This window comes from Dinoponera quadriceps, unplaced genomic scaffold (genome assembly GCF_001313825.1).
Source record: "Dinoponera quadriceps isolate SergipeBrazil2010 unplaced genomic scaffold, ASM131382v1 scaffold589, whole genome shotgun sequence".
Classification (NCBI taxonomy): Eukaryota; Metazoa; Arthropoda; class Insecta; order Hymenoptera; family Formicidae; genus Dinoponera; species Dinoponera quadriceps.
Window position 1 is genome coordinate 88,985 of NW_014554985.1, and position 14,355 is coordinate 103,339.

At 42.5% G+C, this 14,355-nt stretch overlaps 2 protein-coding genes across 14 annotated transcripts in view; one reads left to right on the top strand and one right to left on the bottom strand.

Annotated features, from left to right (window-relative positions):
• Positions 1-14,355, bottom strand: part of LOC106742739 — an 88,836-nt gene that overhangs the window by 66,488 nt on the left and 7,993 nt on the right. The window lies entirely within an intron of this gene.
• The window catches only part of LOC106742736 (KN motif and ankyrin repeat domain-containing protein 2), a 57,452-nt gene that overhangs the window by 20,432 nt on the left and 22,665 nt on the right, over positions 1-14,355 (top strand). The window contains exons 2-4 of the mRNA XM_014615947.1: positions 7,676-7,767; positions 10,797-10,996; positions 12,415-12,652. Coding sequence (XP_014471433.1) covers positions 7,722-7,767; positions 10,797-10,996; positions 12,415-12,652 — 484 coding nt within the window. The 5' untranslated portion in view covers positions 7,676-7,721. The remainder of the gene's footprint in view (positions 1-7,675; positions 7,768-10,796; positions 10,997-12,414; positions 12,653-14,355) is intronic.

Consider the following 14,355-nt stretch of genomic DNA (forward strand, 5'->3'; position numbering starts at 1 on the left):
TTCATAATTGGTGTAGTAAGCTTTTAGACTTTTGCTCTTGGTAAAATAATAAAATATAATGTAATTTATGTCAAGAGATATTTCTTGCGCTGCCAAAAGTCGCAATAACGCTTCAATCTTAAGAATTACGACGTCTAGTAATGCTGGAAATTATAATTTATTGCTAAGAGCAGTAACAGTCAGAGTAAAAATTAGCCATAGGAGAGAAATTTAACTGTAGCAGCTAAAATATGTGTTTGAAATACAGACAGTTAATGTCGTTGCTACCGCAATTAAATTGAATAGTTATTTGAATTTAGGTGCTACAACGAAAAATATTAGTTAGATCGCACAATAGTATTAAAATCATATTGATATTTCAGACTAGAAATTTATTCTTTTTTTCTTTTTTAACTAAAGACATCCTTAAAGTGTTAATGTATGTTGATTTTGCAAGAAATTGGGCCATGCATTTGATTTATGAATGCTTTACATCATGCCTGAAAAACACGCTTAAGTATGAATTCAAACCCAAGACCTCTGGATTGTAAAAGTCAATCACCTTAAATAGTACGCCACTTCGTCGATCGATATAAACGTATTTCATGTTGTTTATATATGGTGTAGTAGATAAAGATCACAGCTAACCAACCTCAGCCACTCGTTAATAATTTCAGCTAATAAAGTTGTACCTCGCAGCAAGTACATTTTATCTCTAACAGCCAACTTTTAGCAATGATAGCAAAGTTCGAACTAGTTAATGAGCTGTTATTACTAACCTTGTCCACAATCTTGTTTTACGGCTAAAACGTAAGAAGTAAGCAAATTGCAAGAAGTAAGCAATCACAGTCGTTTACTAGAATAATCGACCGTTCGCTTTGTTCGAATGTAGACGAAGGTTAAGTCACTCCTCTGAGTGAAACTAAAAACGAAAAAAAGTATTTTACTGACACAACAAATTTGCCAGTTACTATACGGACTACATTTTGTTACAACAGTCAAATTATTCTTTCGTGTAATAAATCTTTTTGCTGTCCGCATAACTGAGAAATTTGCTGTGTCGGCAAAATATTTTTTCCCATGAAGGCTTTTCACACCCATCGATGATCCGGACTAATATCTTTTCTATAATAAGAAAGTAAAAGGTAAAGTCTATTTAACAAAATTCACCGATAGGGAGTCAATCGATGGCTGCTCGGTCACGCGAGAGGCCGCTAATTACTTCGTCGATTGCAATTGACTTCAGTGACAGGGCAGTCCGCGCGCATTTTTAAACGCCGCCACGTCGAAAATATTACCCTTCGTATTCCCGGGGAAATCTAATTATAGTCGACGCCAAGTTCAATATTGCGTATGCGAGAGAGTCGGAGCGTCGTCGCGTGCGCCGCACGTCGTTGTCGTCGGACAGATGCGAACGATCGCACATCCGTATGCTGTGTGCTTTACTACGGTAGCTGCGACGATAATAAATTCACAACCGCGCGGCTGAATGTAATATCGCGCTCGCACGCGTGCTCGAAGGCGGACAGACAGATACATCGCGGGCATGTATCGCCAGCTGACCGGCCGCAGAGTGCGCCGAGGTCTTGCACGATTTCTCTATTGTTTACGACCCATTGTCTTTCCTTAATCGCGGGCCAGAGGCCAAGGAAAAAGAGAGGGAGAGGGACGACAATGCGACACGTCGCTTGGTTTCTTTCGGGATCCGCGTGCGCGATATGACGCGCCGCGGCGCGATGCGGCTCTTATCTGATCCGACACGAGAGAAATGTTTCGTCGCCGGGCAAACAACTCTTTCACTTTGTCGGCGAGACAAGCGAAATTTTCCCGCGGGCTCGGTTCCGCCTCATTGCAACGTGAGCGGGGTCGCGGAGGTGCACACACGCGCGGCTGAACGATGACCGCTCGTTTCGGCCGCTGTTTTTCGCCACACAGCCGAGAGCAAAAGCGAGCCGCGCGACTTTGTTGCAATATGGACACACAAGCGCCCTCCTCTCTCTCTCTCTCTCTCTCTCTTTTTTCTCTCTTTCTCGGCTTCTTGTAGGTGCCGAGTGACGAGGATTTTTATGGCGCGGTCTTTACTGTACATAGAACTACGTTGCCAAGCTCGCTTTCGCCGGGAAGTAACGACGGTGACGCTTATGGTGGTATGATGAGGTCGGGTTGGATGAATCAGGCTGCGATCCTTTTTTTTCTCGTCGTCAAACTGTATACTTATACGGAGATCTCTTTGTAATTAAAAAGAAAATATTTAGGCCGGCACTCGCAGCTCGTCGTTGTTTGAAATGAGAAATTATAACTTCATTAGATTCTGATTGTTCGTTGATATGCGCGGTAGAAAAAATTTTGCGTTAAAAACGGCCCATTGAAATTGTCGTATTGTTCTAACATGGGGAATGTGCTAATATAACATGGTATTTTTATGTACTTTTTGACACATCCCCCCATGTCAAAATAACAAAATTTCAGTGAATCGTTTTTAACACAGAATTTTTTTACCGTGCACATCATTATTTCATGCGTCAAAATGCTGATCCTAACAAATCAAAGATGATAAATAATTTGCGAATCTGGTATTAACACTTTCGGAGCCTAACTGAATCATATTTGATTGTTACGAGTCTCGTTTCTATATTATAACGCACGCGGTAAACAATTTTGCAATAAAAACGCAAATTTTACCGGAATTTTCGTGTTACTTTAACACGGCAATTAAAAAGGACACGCATAAAATACTGAAAAAAGAGTTTGGTGACAATTACTGAACATTTAATGAAATATATTCAACCAAATGATTTGGCAATATCAATAATTGTACTGTGATCAAATCATTTAATTGAAACTATTTCGCTAAATATTTGATAATTGTTACCGAACTCTTTTTTCAGCGTATATGTTAAAATTAACATATTCACTTTAATATATTACTTAATATGTTACTTTTAATATATTACTGTTAATGTTAATATGTTACTTTTTAACATATTCACCTTGTTAAAGCAACACAAACATTCGAATTTGCAACACAAAAGTTTTTACCGCGCAAAGACCGCGGAAGAGATGGACTGTCAACATATCCGCGGCTCGACCGAGCTGGCGCGCATCACGGTGCCCCGTTGCAGCGTCCGTTGTCCGCGTCTCCGTCGGGGCGAAATTGAAAGTCACTTTATCTAGCGCGTCGTTATTTCACCGCCGCTTATGCGCCGATTAAAACGAGACACGTGCAAGGCATATCGGGTATCTTATTACCACATCCACGCGTATATTACACACGGCGGTGTGTCGTAAAATAATTTTCTGGCGACATTAATAGATAATCGAGGATGAAAGTGGTCGTACAAGGGCATTAGCCTTGCAAGGACGAGCGTGATCATTATTCACTGCCGTGTGTGTTCCCGTTCCCGTCTCCCGTTTCGACAAGCTTCATCTACTCGCGCATCTATACACGTGTTTTGCGCATCTATTACGACGCGTCCGTAATTTTAAACAACGAACAAAAATCTAGCCACCGCTTGTCCCGTATGATCAGGTGCGCTCGATAATAAACGACGACGACGAGTTGGCTTCTCCTTGCCGAGTCCTAAAGCAAACGGAAACCCGGAAAACACGGAGGAGGCGCGCGTGTGCGTACGGAGAGTGTGATCGATTAATTTCCGCACAGGCGTGCGTATCGTATTATGTATCGCTCCAATTACCACAGCGTGTGTATGGGCGTACTATGATTCGTTATCAGTCGGCTCGGCCTGTTATCAGTGTGACAGAAACACTGCGTACCGATCCGCTTGAGCGTTGTCAGGCAGACGTGTTCTGGACAGAGTCGCGTACGCGTTTTTCGCATTATTTTTCTGTTTTCGTTCTCCCTTTCTCTTTCCTCTCTGTTCTCTTTTTTTCCCGTCCGCTCGACGGAATTTCGCGTCGCTTATCGAATATCGCGCGGGCGGTCGCGCGCGCTCGTTATCGAGACGGCATCGGTTCTTCTGGAATTAGGCCACGGTTTCCGAGCTCGCGGAGAGTCGCTGACTTCACTTTCCATTCAGCGACGACACACGAGGTAGTGGCGGCGGGTCTCCCTACAGTGTACGTGAGTTGCCTTTAAGTGATCCCTTCGTGTGTCGTGCTCGTCGAGACCGTTTGCCGCAGCGAAGAGGAACGCCGACGTCGTCGCACGAACGTGCCTCCATCTCGACACTACCACGTCGAGGAATCACCGTACGCTCGCTCGGAACTTCATTATCATCTCTTTCACCCTCCCTCATCCTCTCTCGTTGTCTCCGATTCTCCCCTATCTTCCTCTTCCCCGCGAGCCAGTTCCGCCGAGGAAAAATGCCCGACAATCGCGACTCCGAGAGTCTCGGCCGCGGGAAAGATTTCCAAGAAATCGCTCTTATCGTTTCTTTTATCGGCGATCGTGATTTTTCGCGAAATAGCGTGTTTGATTAGATAAAATACAAACAATTAGCGAGAGGCATTCCGCGAACGTCGTATACTCGAACGATCTGAATGAGAAGAGAAAGCCGCTCACACTTTTGTATCGTAACGCCTTCGATACCTCTGGGACTCTGTGCATTGGGAAATTAACACTCAAATTTATCCGAGGTATAAAGTCTCTCCGGCGCGTTACTCGACGTTCGAGAGAAAACCGAGCACGACGAGCGGCCATTCATATGCGCGATAAAAACCGACGATTTAATTCATCGGTATATAAGTGTGTATTCAAGGTTGCCGTAGACTTGGAAAACCGGGAAAACCAGGAAAATTTAACTCTCTAACGGTAAGGAGTCACTCTAACGGTAGAGTCAAATTGACTCCACAGTTTCGATTATTTTACGCGCTTTTTCCTTTTTCTAAGAAATGTTTCGTGTTATTATTTATATTATTATTTATGTCTTTTATCCACTTTATATATTGATTATATAAAAAATGAACAAAACAGAGCATGGGGTCGAACTCCGCTTTCCTAGATATGTTGAAAATTCATCTGGCCATTTGAGGGTTAAATTGATCAAAGAAAAATTGGAAAAGTTAAGAAAAAGATGTAAAAGATTATAAAAGAACTTTGTTTACAATTCCCTTAAATCTCTTATATATTTTAAAGAATATTTATAATTTTTTTAATATTATTATATCTAACATTTATAATCAAGTGCGTTTAAAACTCGTGCATTTTACAAATTATTTTTTGCGTGTCATGAACGTGGTACATAGAAAAACTTGAGCAGTAAGACTTGAGCAGCAAGAAAGGTGGCCAAGTACAGTTGATTATTTCTCGACTGTAAGAAGAATAATAAAATTTAGTCAATTTTAGTCAACGTTTTTATTCAATCGTCCTTTTCCGTCATAGCTGCATTCTTTTTTCCAATACTCGTTTATTTTTTGTTGGCATGAATTTGCATTCAAAATTATATTGCTTCTGATAATATAAGCTACTTTTCCTGCAATTTATGCTTTTAAACGTTGAAATTTAAGATTATATACACGGTAAAAAATTTTGTACAAATAACGGTCCACTAAAATTTGTATGTTACTTTAATATAGAAATATGTTAAAAAATACACAAATATATGTTAAATTAACATATTCATCTTGTTAACATATTCACTTTATTAAAGTAAAACAAAACTTTCAAGAACCGTTATTTACACAAAAGTTTTTACTGTATACTGGTTATGGGTCACACTCTCCACTGTCGTTTAGAAAACACGAAAAAGTCAGTACATGTCAAAATTACTTTTCTGTAGCAACCCTGATATTTCTTTGCGCGCACTGAGAGAAAATTATAATTATTCTTCGTGCCAACAACATCTCTTTGTTGTTTCAACCACAAAAATAAAATAAAAGTAGTAACAACATGTACATAAAGTTACTATCATTGATACTATAGTATCATTTACTAGAAAAATAGTTCTCTTGACTATTTTTGTGGTTAAACTAACAAAAGGATATTGTTGACACCGAAAACAATTATAATTTTCTCTCGGTGCGCGTCGTCTCGTATTCCTTATCACTAGTAAAATAATACTCGGAGTGTCAAAGTATCGGGACGGAAGAGCGATGAACACGAGCGAAAGCGCGAGGCACGTGTTGTTTGGCCAATTGCACCGGAAACGGGGAAAATGTCAATTCTGAGTTATCCTCTACCCCGTTTCTCGTTGAGGAAACGACATTTTCGCCGCTACTTAAGCCGAGAGCGAGCGTTTCAAGGAAGAATGGCGATCTCGCGCCGCGAAGGCACGTAAAAATATCCGCCTCTGGAGCGTACCGTGTATCGGCCTCTCTTTCTCCGCCAGAGGGCAACAATTAAAAAGTTCGCGCGAGACGACACGAGACGACAGGAAACGCAAGAAGACACCGGGAGGACGCACTGTCGTCAGACCAGAAATCCGGGATACGGAATTAGCCTGCGCTGCAACGCGTCGTGAAAACCGCATTTCAGGGGTCGGTGGAGGAGGGAAAGGGGAGGAAGGTTTATACCTTTCCGCGGTTTAAAGTCTGACGAATGCTCGGCGCCTAAAAGTGGTGCTCGCGCGCCGCCCGCGCGCGATAATTCTTTCGGCGCGTCGATCCGCTCTCGTCGCGGATTTGCGAGCTGCGCTCGCGCGAGACCCAATTAGCGGAAAAAGGCGCACTCCGGCGCGTATTCTAATTTCACGTGCGATAAGATCGAACGGACGGAAAAATCCCTGAATAATTCAGCGAGAAATCAGTTATGAGCCGCCGCCGTCGCACGAATTAAGCGAGCTAATTGCGAGTACCGGAGCCACAGCGTTACGAGAGCCCATAGAAAGCATCGTAGGTGCGCGCGAGACACGAAAGCAGAGATCCTCGTGGGCTAATTAAAGTCCTCTCGCCGCGAGTCGTTGTGAGGAAAAACGATTTTGCACGGGATGGATGCCGCCGCCGCAATTAAATGCGCTAATTGCTCCCAGTCAGTTTCGCAAACGATTAAGTTGACCTTTTAATGGCTGAGTTTTTCAGTAATATTTTCACGAATTCAATTCATGATGGATCGAACTAGGCAGACGTCAAATATGTAAAAAAATTTTTCCAAATTTCTCTACCGCCTATCTAAACTATCCCAACATGCAAAAGATTCGGAGTTCATTTCAATCCTTATGGTTGTTAGAAGGGGGAAAAACTGAAATCATAATATAATACTAACATAACATAAAGACATATATAACAAATTCGTTGCTGGTAAATTACTCCCACTTAATTTTTTCTCATTTTTGCCGCGTAAATACCAGAGTTACCCTATGTGTATCGCTGGCCATTAAAGGGTTAACAAAGATTTCGCTCGATTGGAGCAATTGAAACTCGCGAGATCAGGCGAGATCGAGCGAGCAAACGGAGACCGGACGAGCGAGCGGATTAGAGCGATCGCGCGATTCCCCGGCCACGGGGATGCGTCGGGCGGTTAATAAAATTGCACAATTCCGAGAAACCGTGGCGCGGCCGCGCGGTTGTGCAATAATTGCAATCAGGGCGTGCAGCAAATTGCGCGGCGACTTTCGCCGGAAAAATTTCCGCGCGCGGCAGCCGTCGACGAAACCCATCGCCTTCGCGGGGCGCCTCTTCTTCCTCCTTCTTCTCCTCGCGCTGTTTATGCACAGCGCGAGTCCTCGCGGTGCATATTGAAGGACGCCGCGGCACGACTCTCGCCGCTGACGACTTACGCGATTTTTATTTCTGCTTGCAGGATCATGGAAATACGGATCTACGCTTACATCTGACGATCCGCCGAGATGGCCCTGACTGTCGTTCCCTCGGCCCGCGTTTTCAATGGAAACGGTGAGTCACTATTGATAAAAGTGCACGCGCAACTATTCAACTGGCGACCGGGGGATCGTTGCCCGCGGTCAACTTGGAAGTCGCAAGCGTGAAAATCGCGATACGCTTCATCGCGCGCCGATAAGTGAGAAGCGGCGCGACGTCGATCGAATACTCCGGTTGTATTGGCCGCATCATCGACCACTCGTCGTGTCAACGTCATTCTTCCCCGCTTTGCGTAATTTTATTCGTCGCAATTACTGCAACTTGTAATATTCATTAAGGTAGCTCGTCCGTTAAACCATTTTCTTCGGGAAATCTGCCGTCAGCTCGTCCTCGGATTTGCGAGTTACGCTCGCGTAAGCGCGAGCCAATTAGCGGAAAACGGCACTCTCCGACGGGTATTCTAATTCCACGTGCGATAGGATCGGATAGGTAAAAAATTCCTGAATAATTTAGCGAGAAATCCAATTTTCTTTTTAAATCTTAGCTGCATATTGTTGGAAGTACTATGCTCTACACGTCTGTAAAATTGAAAAACGAAATTGATCATTCGGAAGCTGAGTTATCGACGGGGCCATTCAACAATTATGTCACGATAAATTTGGGTATTTTTACTCCGTCCTTTCCTTTCGTCACAGTTTCGTCTCAAAATATTTGCCCTCTTCCAATATTATGTGACATCTGGAATTACCTCCTCCTCCCGACCGATACATAGCATAAAAAACAGCTTATAACCATACCCATGTGGGTAATCATTATTAGACCGCAAGTTACTATATTTTCTAAAATACAAAATCATTTCTAAGCATATAATTATTTTATTTTATAATTTTGATTGTGGTAAAAGTTATGCTTTTAAGAGAATAGATATTTAAAATATATCATCTTGGTCATTGATGTAAAATTATGTTAAAACTTGGAAATTTTCACCAAATGTAACCAAATGTGTCACGAATGCAAACAAAATGGATAGCTATTCATATCTATATTTACAAGTTATGTCATCTGTGACGTTTCATGACCTTTATCCCCCCTCCCCCTACCGCCATCACAGATCGTCACTCAAGCATATAAACCCCTCCTCCCTCGTGGTATGATAGAATTGTTGAATGGCACCTAAAGATAACACTTTTTATATATATACTTTGAGGTTAATGTCCTATTTTTAACTTCTGTTTTTAATTTCTTCTAAATCATACTTACGATTTTAATGAAAAACTATTGTGAAATATCAAAAACTAATAAAGATATTATACAAAGATTTCCGAATTATCAAGGATAAACTTGACAAAGTAATTTTTTTAATTATCTCTCGAAAGTCGCTCCAAACTTCAACCATTTGCAGGGAACAGAACTTCTGGTTATAAAAATCAAATTTGTTTTAAGAAAACCAGAAATTTTGCTCCTTTGACCAACATACATTTGGTTGTCCATTGTCAGGCAGACCTAACTAAACTCTTTTCTCAGTATCCATAAAAATCGAGTCATTTTTTTGTTAATACCCGCAACGATACCGTTATTATTGACATTATCCCGCGATGGGATTGTTTTCTCCGTCATTACGCGATCGAACGGGGACGGTCGGGTATAAGATTTTCCGTTACTACCGATAATAATACCATTATTATTGGCATTATCTCTCGCGACGGGATTGTTTTTCCCTGACGTTATACAATCGCACGCGGGCGATCGCGGTGGGCGAACGCGGCGGACCCCATGTGGAACGTAGTGTTCCGACCTGGACGCAGGCACCACACCGCATGATGCATCGCGCCGAGAGCCGCAGTTCATTAAGTCATTGTCACGTGATCGTCGTGATAGAGCGCGCGGGCGGGCGGTGTGCGACGCATGTAAATGGAGATCCCTACGCCTCTCTAGCGGCTACTACTACGGCTAACGAACTTCGCCGGGATTATTATTACCGTGTCTCGCTGGATGCTCGCCAATGGTTACAACATATTTCGGTTTACATTGCGCCGCGGCCACTAACCCCCGAACAAACGTCCGTTCGGGATGAACAACGGCCGATTGTGATTCATTTCTAACAATAGACCGCCGCGCGCGCCGAAGAACTTCATTCTCGAATCGCGATCGAGACGCGGTTTTTTTCCTTCCGACGCTTTTTCACCGTTTCTACTACCGTTCGCGAAGATAACGGAGAATCGACGATTCGCCGTTAATTCGGCAGGCATCCATCTCGCATGCAAGCGAACAAGCAATTGTCGAATATAAAACACCGCGGAAACAGTGCGTTTCTCGCTGCGTGCGCCCGATAAATCAATCGCGATGATTTATTGCCGATGCAACAAGTTCCGCAAGGAATCGTAAATTTACGCGAAATACGGTTTTTTAACCCATTTCGTTTCTCTGTTCTTATATATAGGAAACAATCAATTTACCTATCTTCAAACATTTTTTATCTACAATAAAGGTAGATTCTGTCCTAAATTTTATTACTGAAATATAGTTTGGATTTTTGCCCTTTAGAAAATAATTTCACCTGGCCATCACCCATCATCATTCCTCGGCGATAGGTGGGAGTGAAAAATAACTTTGCAAAACACACCTTTTAATTCATTGCCTCATCTTTTTCATTAATTAATTACAAATTGTAAGAAATAAAAAATTGAAGAAACAATGATGAGGTATTATTGCCAAAAGTTCAAAATGATAAAAATGACGATTTCCGTTGGGATATGATTTACCAAATGTACGCCAGGTTTCACTCAAGATAGATGTTCCAACTATTTTCCGGGGAAAACGGCTAGTCGGAAAATTCTGATTTTATTTAGGTTTCTTGGGTTCCTCGGGTCCCAATTGTCCTAAAACGGTACTTGGATCTCATGGGTCTCAACATTTTCGCAGCCCGGCCCGAAATGAGTTAAAAAGCTTTTCACAAAGTGACACAGACAGCTTGCGGAAATTTTTATCGGCGTATCACGACCCGATACGACTTTGACTACTTGTCGGGCGTGATTGTCCGCGTTATCGTTGATAATCACCTAGCGGCTAATCTCTCGCACTTCTTGTTCCTTTATCTTTTACAGTGGGGACGCAGGCGTACGTGTCCGGTTCGGCGGGCTCGCAGTGCCTTTGCTGTCCGTACGGATATCACATCGATCTGGATTTCGTGCGTTATTGCGAGGCCGTCGCGGCCGGAAGCGCTGGCGACCGGCCAAGCTTGGAGCGGCGCAAGAAGAGAGAACGCCGTAGACAATGTCAGTCAATGGAGGTTCTCTTAGGCCTGGTAATTAATTAGCGGTACCCCTAATTACGTGTACACGCGCACAGAAAGCGCCACTGTGCAGGGTTAACGAATAGTGAAACCGGTTGTGTCATTAACCCAGCATGATCCGCCGAACATTTCCTACACCGAGTACGAAGGTAACGAAGTTTCGATTGACACTCGCGCGTGTTGTTGTATATTCGCAGTGCGGAAATGTCACGTCGCCGGTGCGCGAATACTTCTCTTTCTTTCGCTTTCGCCACGATCGTTGCGCACGTTACACCGTATCGGTACGTTGTATCGGCAGAATTACGGGAAGACACGAATAAAAAATATTGCCCGCGCTCTTTGTCGCGTCCGACTCGATTTCGAACGGTCATTCGAAATCCCGTAGTAAGATTCTAAGATTTTCATCTGGTTTACTTGTGTTGTTTAGGCTTAATCTGATGATAATAGAAAAATTATATTTTTCTATTCATGATTAATCATTAAACTTTAAAAGTTACCATTGCAATGCTATTAGTTTAAATTAAATAGAAAAACGAGTTTTTGCATTATTATGAGGTTAAGTCGAAACCACAAATTAAGTAGAAAATGAAAAATCGAGTCTAAGGGTCATGACACGCACAAGAACGTAAACAGTAAGCAGATTGACCAACAGTCGACAATAGCAGTTAACAAATAAAACAATTGTTTTGGTAACATGAATCAAATAAAGTGGTTCTTCAATTTTTTGTTCACTGAATACAAAATATCAATAAAAACTCTGTAACACGTTTAACCATTTTGTTATCGAAGTATTTGTAAAACGTCATTTTTAATAGAAATAACTGCTTTATTTTCTTTCAATCACTTTTACATCGCGAGGTGAGTTTAGAATTTTTCTTTTCATAATAGTCGATCTTCCAGGCTTTCAGCGGCTGACGGGGGGTCAGTCGCGACAGACCGCACAAAAACGCCGACTCTTTAAATATCAGATTTGAATACTACGACTTTTTGAATATCAGATATAAAAAACAGAATCGGCAGGGAAGCACAAAATGTAGGCTTTATCAGTATTATCGAAACCTCGTTGACCAATATTATTCTTCAACCGTAAGAAGACTAATCGACCGTGATTGATCCACTTTCTTACTGCTTAAGTCTTACTGCTTACGTTTTTATGCCACTGGCCTAACGAACATTGTATCGAGTCGCATTACTTCTGCTCCGGTTTCCGCCGGAGGATTTACCGGCTTTAACGCAATAAATGCGCTCGTCACGGCGCGACGAAACCGTAAAGATCCGCGATAAATCACTCGACGGATCCGCGCGCGCGCGCGCACGCGCTCGGTACCGCCGCAACGTGCGGCTGTAATTCACATCGGACATGGCGAACAAGCGTCTTCTCACACGTGTGCGCACGCGTTACAGATCGTTTCCTTTATTTTCGATCTTAGGTAAGCCCAGCACTGGCGGGAATAGAGGCTGAATTGCCGAAAATACCGCAAGAATGCGCAACCGCGAACGGCGCGGTCACGCTGCCACGATCGTATCCGCCGCCGCCGCCGAGGCAGGGAAATTCGCAACCCTCGCCGGTACTGGACCTCAGCGACGTCGTGGGCGACTTCGAGGCGACCCTCAGGCGATCCTGCGGGTCATCGAGGGCATCCGATCGCCGGCCACTCGCGGAGACTGGTAAGGTATTCTTTCCTTCGCTCGATCGAAACGAAAGAAACATCGCGGACGTCTAATTTATCGCGTTATTATTATTAGTACTATCATTGCTATTATTATCTCATTAAAACTTCTTTATTATAATTGTGTATTGAGAAAAATTTCCATCGGATAAATCGATCAAATCACGTATCCGATTGTTATTTTTATCGTCCCATCAAGTGAAATTACCTTTATCGAATGAAGTATCCGATGAAGTTACCGATGCAGCTACTGATGATGTCTAATTGGTTGCCCTTTGTATATCCGTCGTAATTTTCATCGGATAAAGACACGACTTGATCGGATATATTCATTTTTTATTTTTTAATCAGATTACTCGATCAGATAGGATCGGTAGATTTTTTTTCAATATGTCTCATTATTTGGATGTCTGCAATGTTTCTTTCCTTTTATGGGAATAATGGTCAAAGACGCGCAGAGCAATTATTGAAATCTTAAAGCATTCGCGACTTTAAATATCTTATAACCGGCATTTCGTTATCGGGTAACATTATCCGTTGAATTCGTTGGTCGTTCATAAAACAGATAGCTCGTCCAACTATTGTATGTATGCAAAAATAAATGTTTAACCATACTTTCTTTTAGAACGCAGCAAACAAACGAATGTTTGATTCAACAAACAGGACTGTTTGGTTTTTCAAACAATAAATATTTTTACGTCAAATAACATATTTCTTTTGTATTTTCATCCAAATATTACAACAGTTGTCACAAAGGACAAATTATTTGAAAGAAGTAACACTCTGTTAGAAAAATATTAAAGAACCTCTTTTCTTGTTTCAGTGGAACAATATTTAATACATAACGAAGTAATTTTTTCCATTGAAAACCAAATATTATTTTCTCTAAATATATAATACTGTTTGTTCTATCAAATCGGTTATCGATTATCAAATCGGTATCACGGTTGAGTGAAATAACATTTTCATTCAAACAAAACGATATTTGATGATAGATTATATTGTTTATATTAAACAAATCCAAGTCCAACAAACACGTATACTAAATCCAAAGAAACCTTTTTCTCTGTGTATTCTTTCCCGAAACTAACGGCGAGACACGCTCGAGCATGCTTGAAATTGGAACGTTGTCCCGAGAAGTGAAGAACCGAGAGGAGAAGAAATCGCAGTCGCGCCGCGAAGTCGCAGAATCAATCGCGCGACGAATTAACCGGTGAAAGAGAGCCGGCCGAACGAAAAAGATCCGATCATAATTTCACGCACATTGGATTTCCTCGTGCTGAATCCGCTCGCGGACATACTGGGACTCCCGCCATGACCCAATGATCCGCTAGGCGGCGAGCAGCACGAAGAGAAATAGCCCCCTTCCGCGTCTTCGGGCTGCTTTGAAGTCACCACGGGAACCGGGCGAGTATTAATTATTTCATTACGTGATCGCGCATGATTACGCGACGCCCGACCCTAATTTCACGAGGTCTCGCCTATGAACGAGCGGATCGCCGGCGGAAATCGTCGTTCGCGAATTATCGACGACGAGACGGCGCGCGGCCCTGTGTAATAATTAATAGTGTCGAGGTGATAATTTAGCAACACCTCGCCCCGATCGAAAGTACGCGTCCCGCGGCTGTAATTAGTTGCGAGGAAGCAAGGTTAACGAACGTGCTACTACTACTATTGCTATTATGTTTCCCGTCGTGCTGG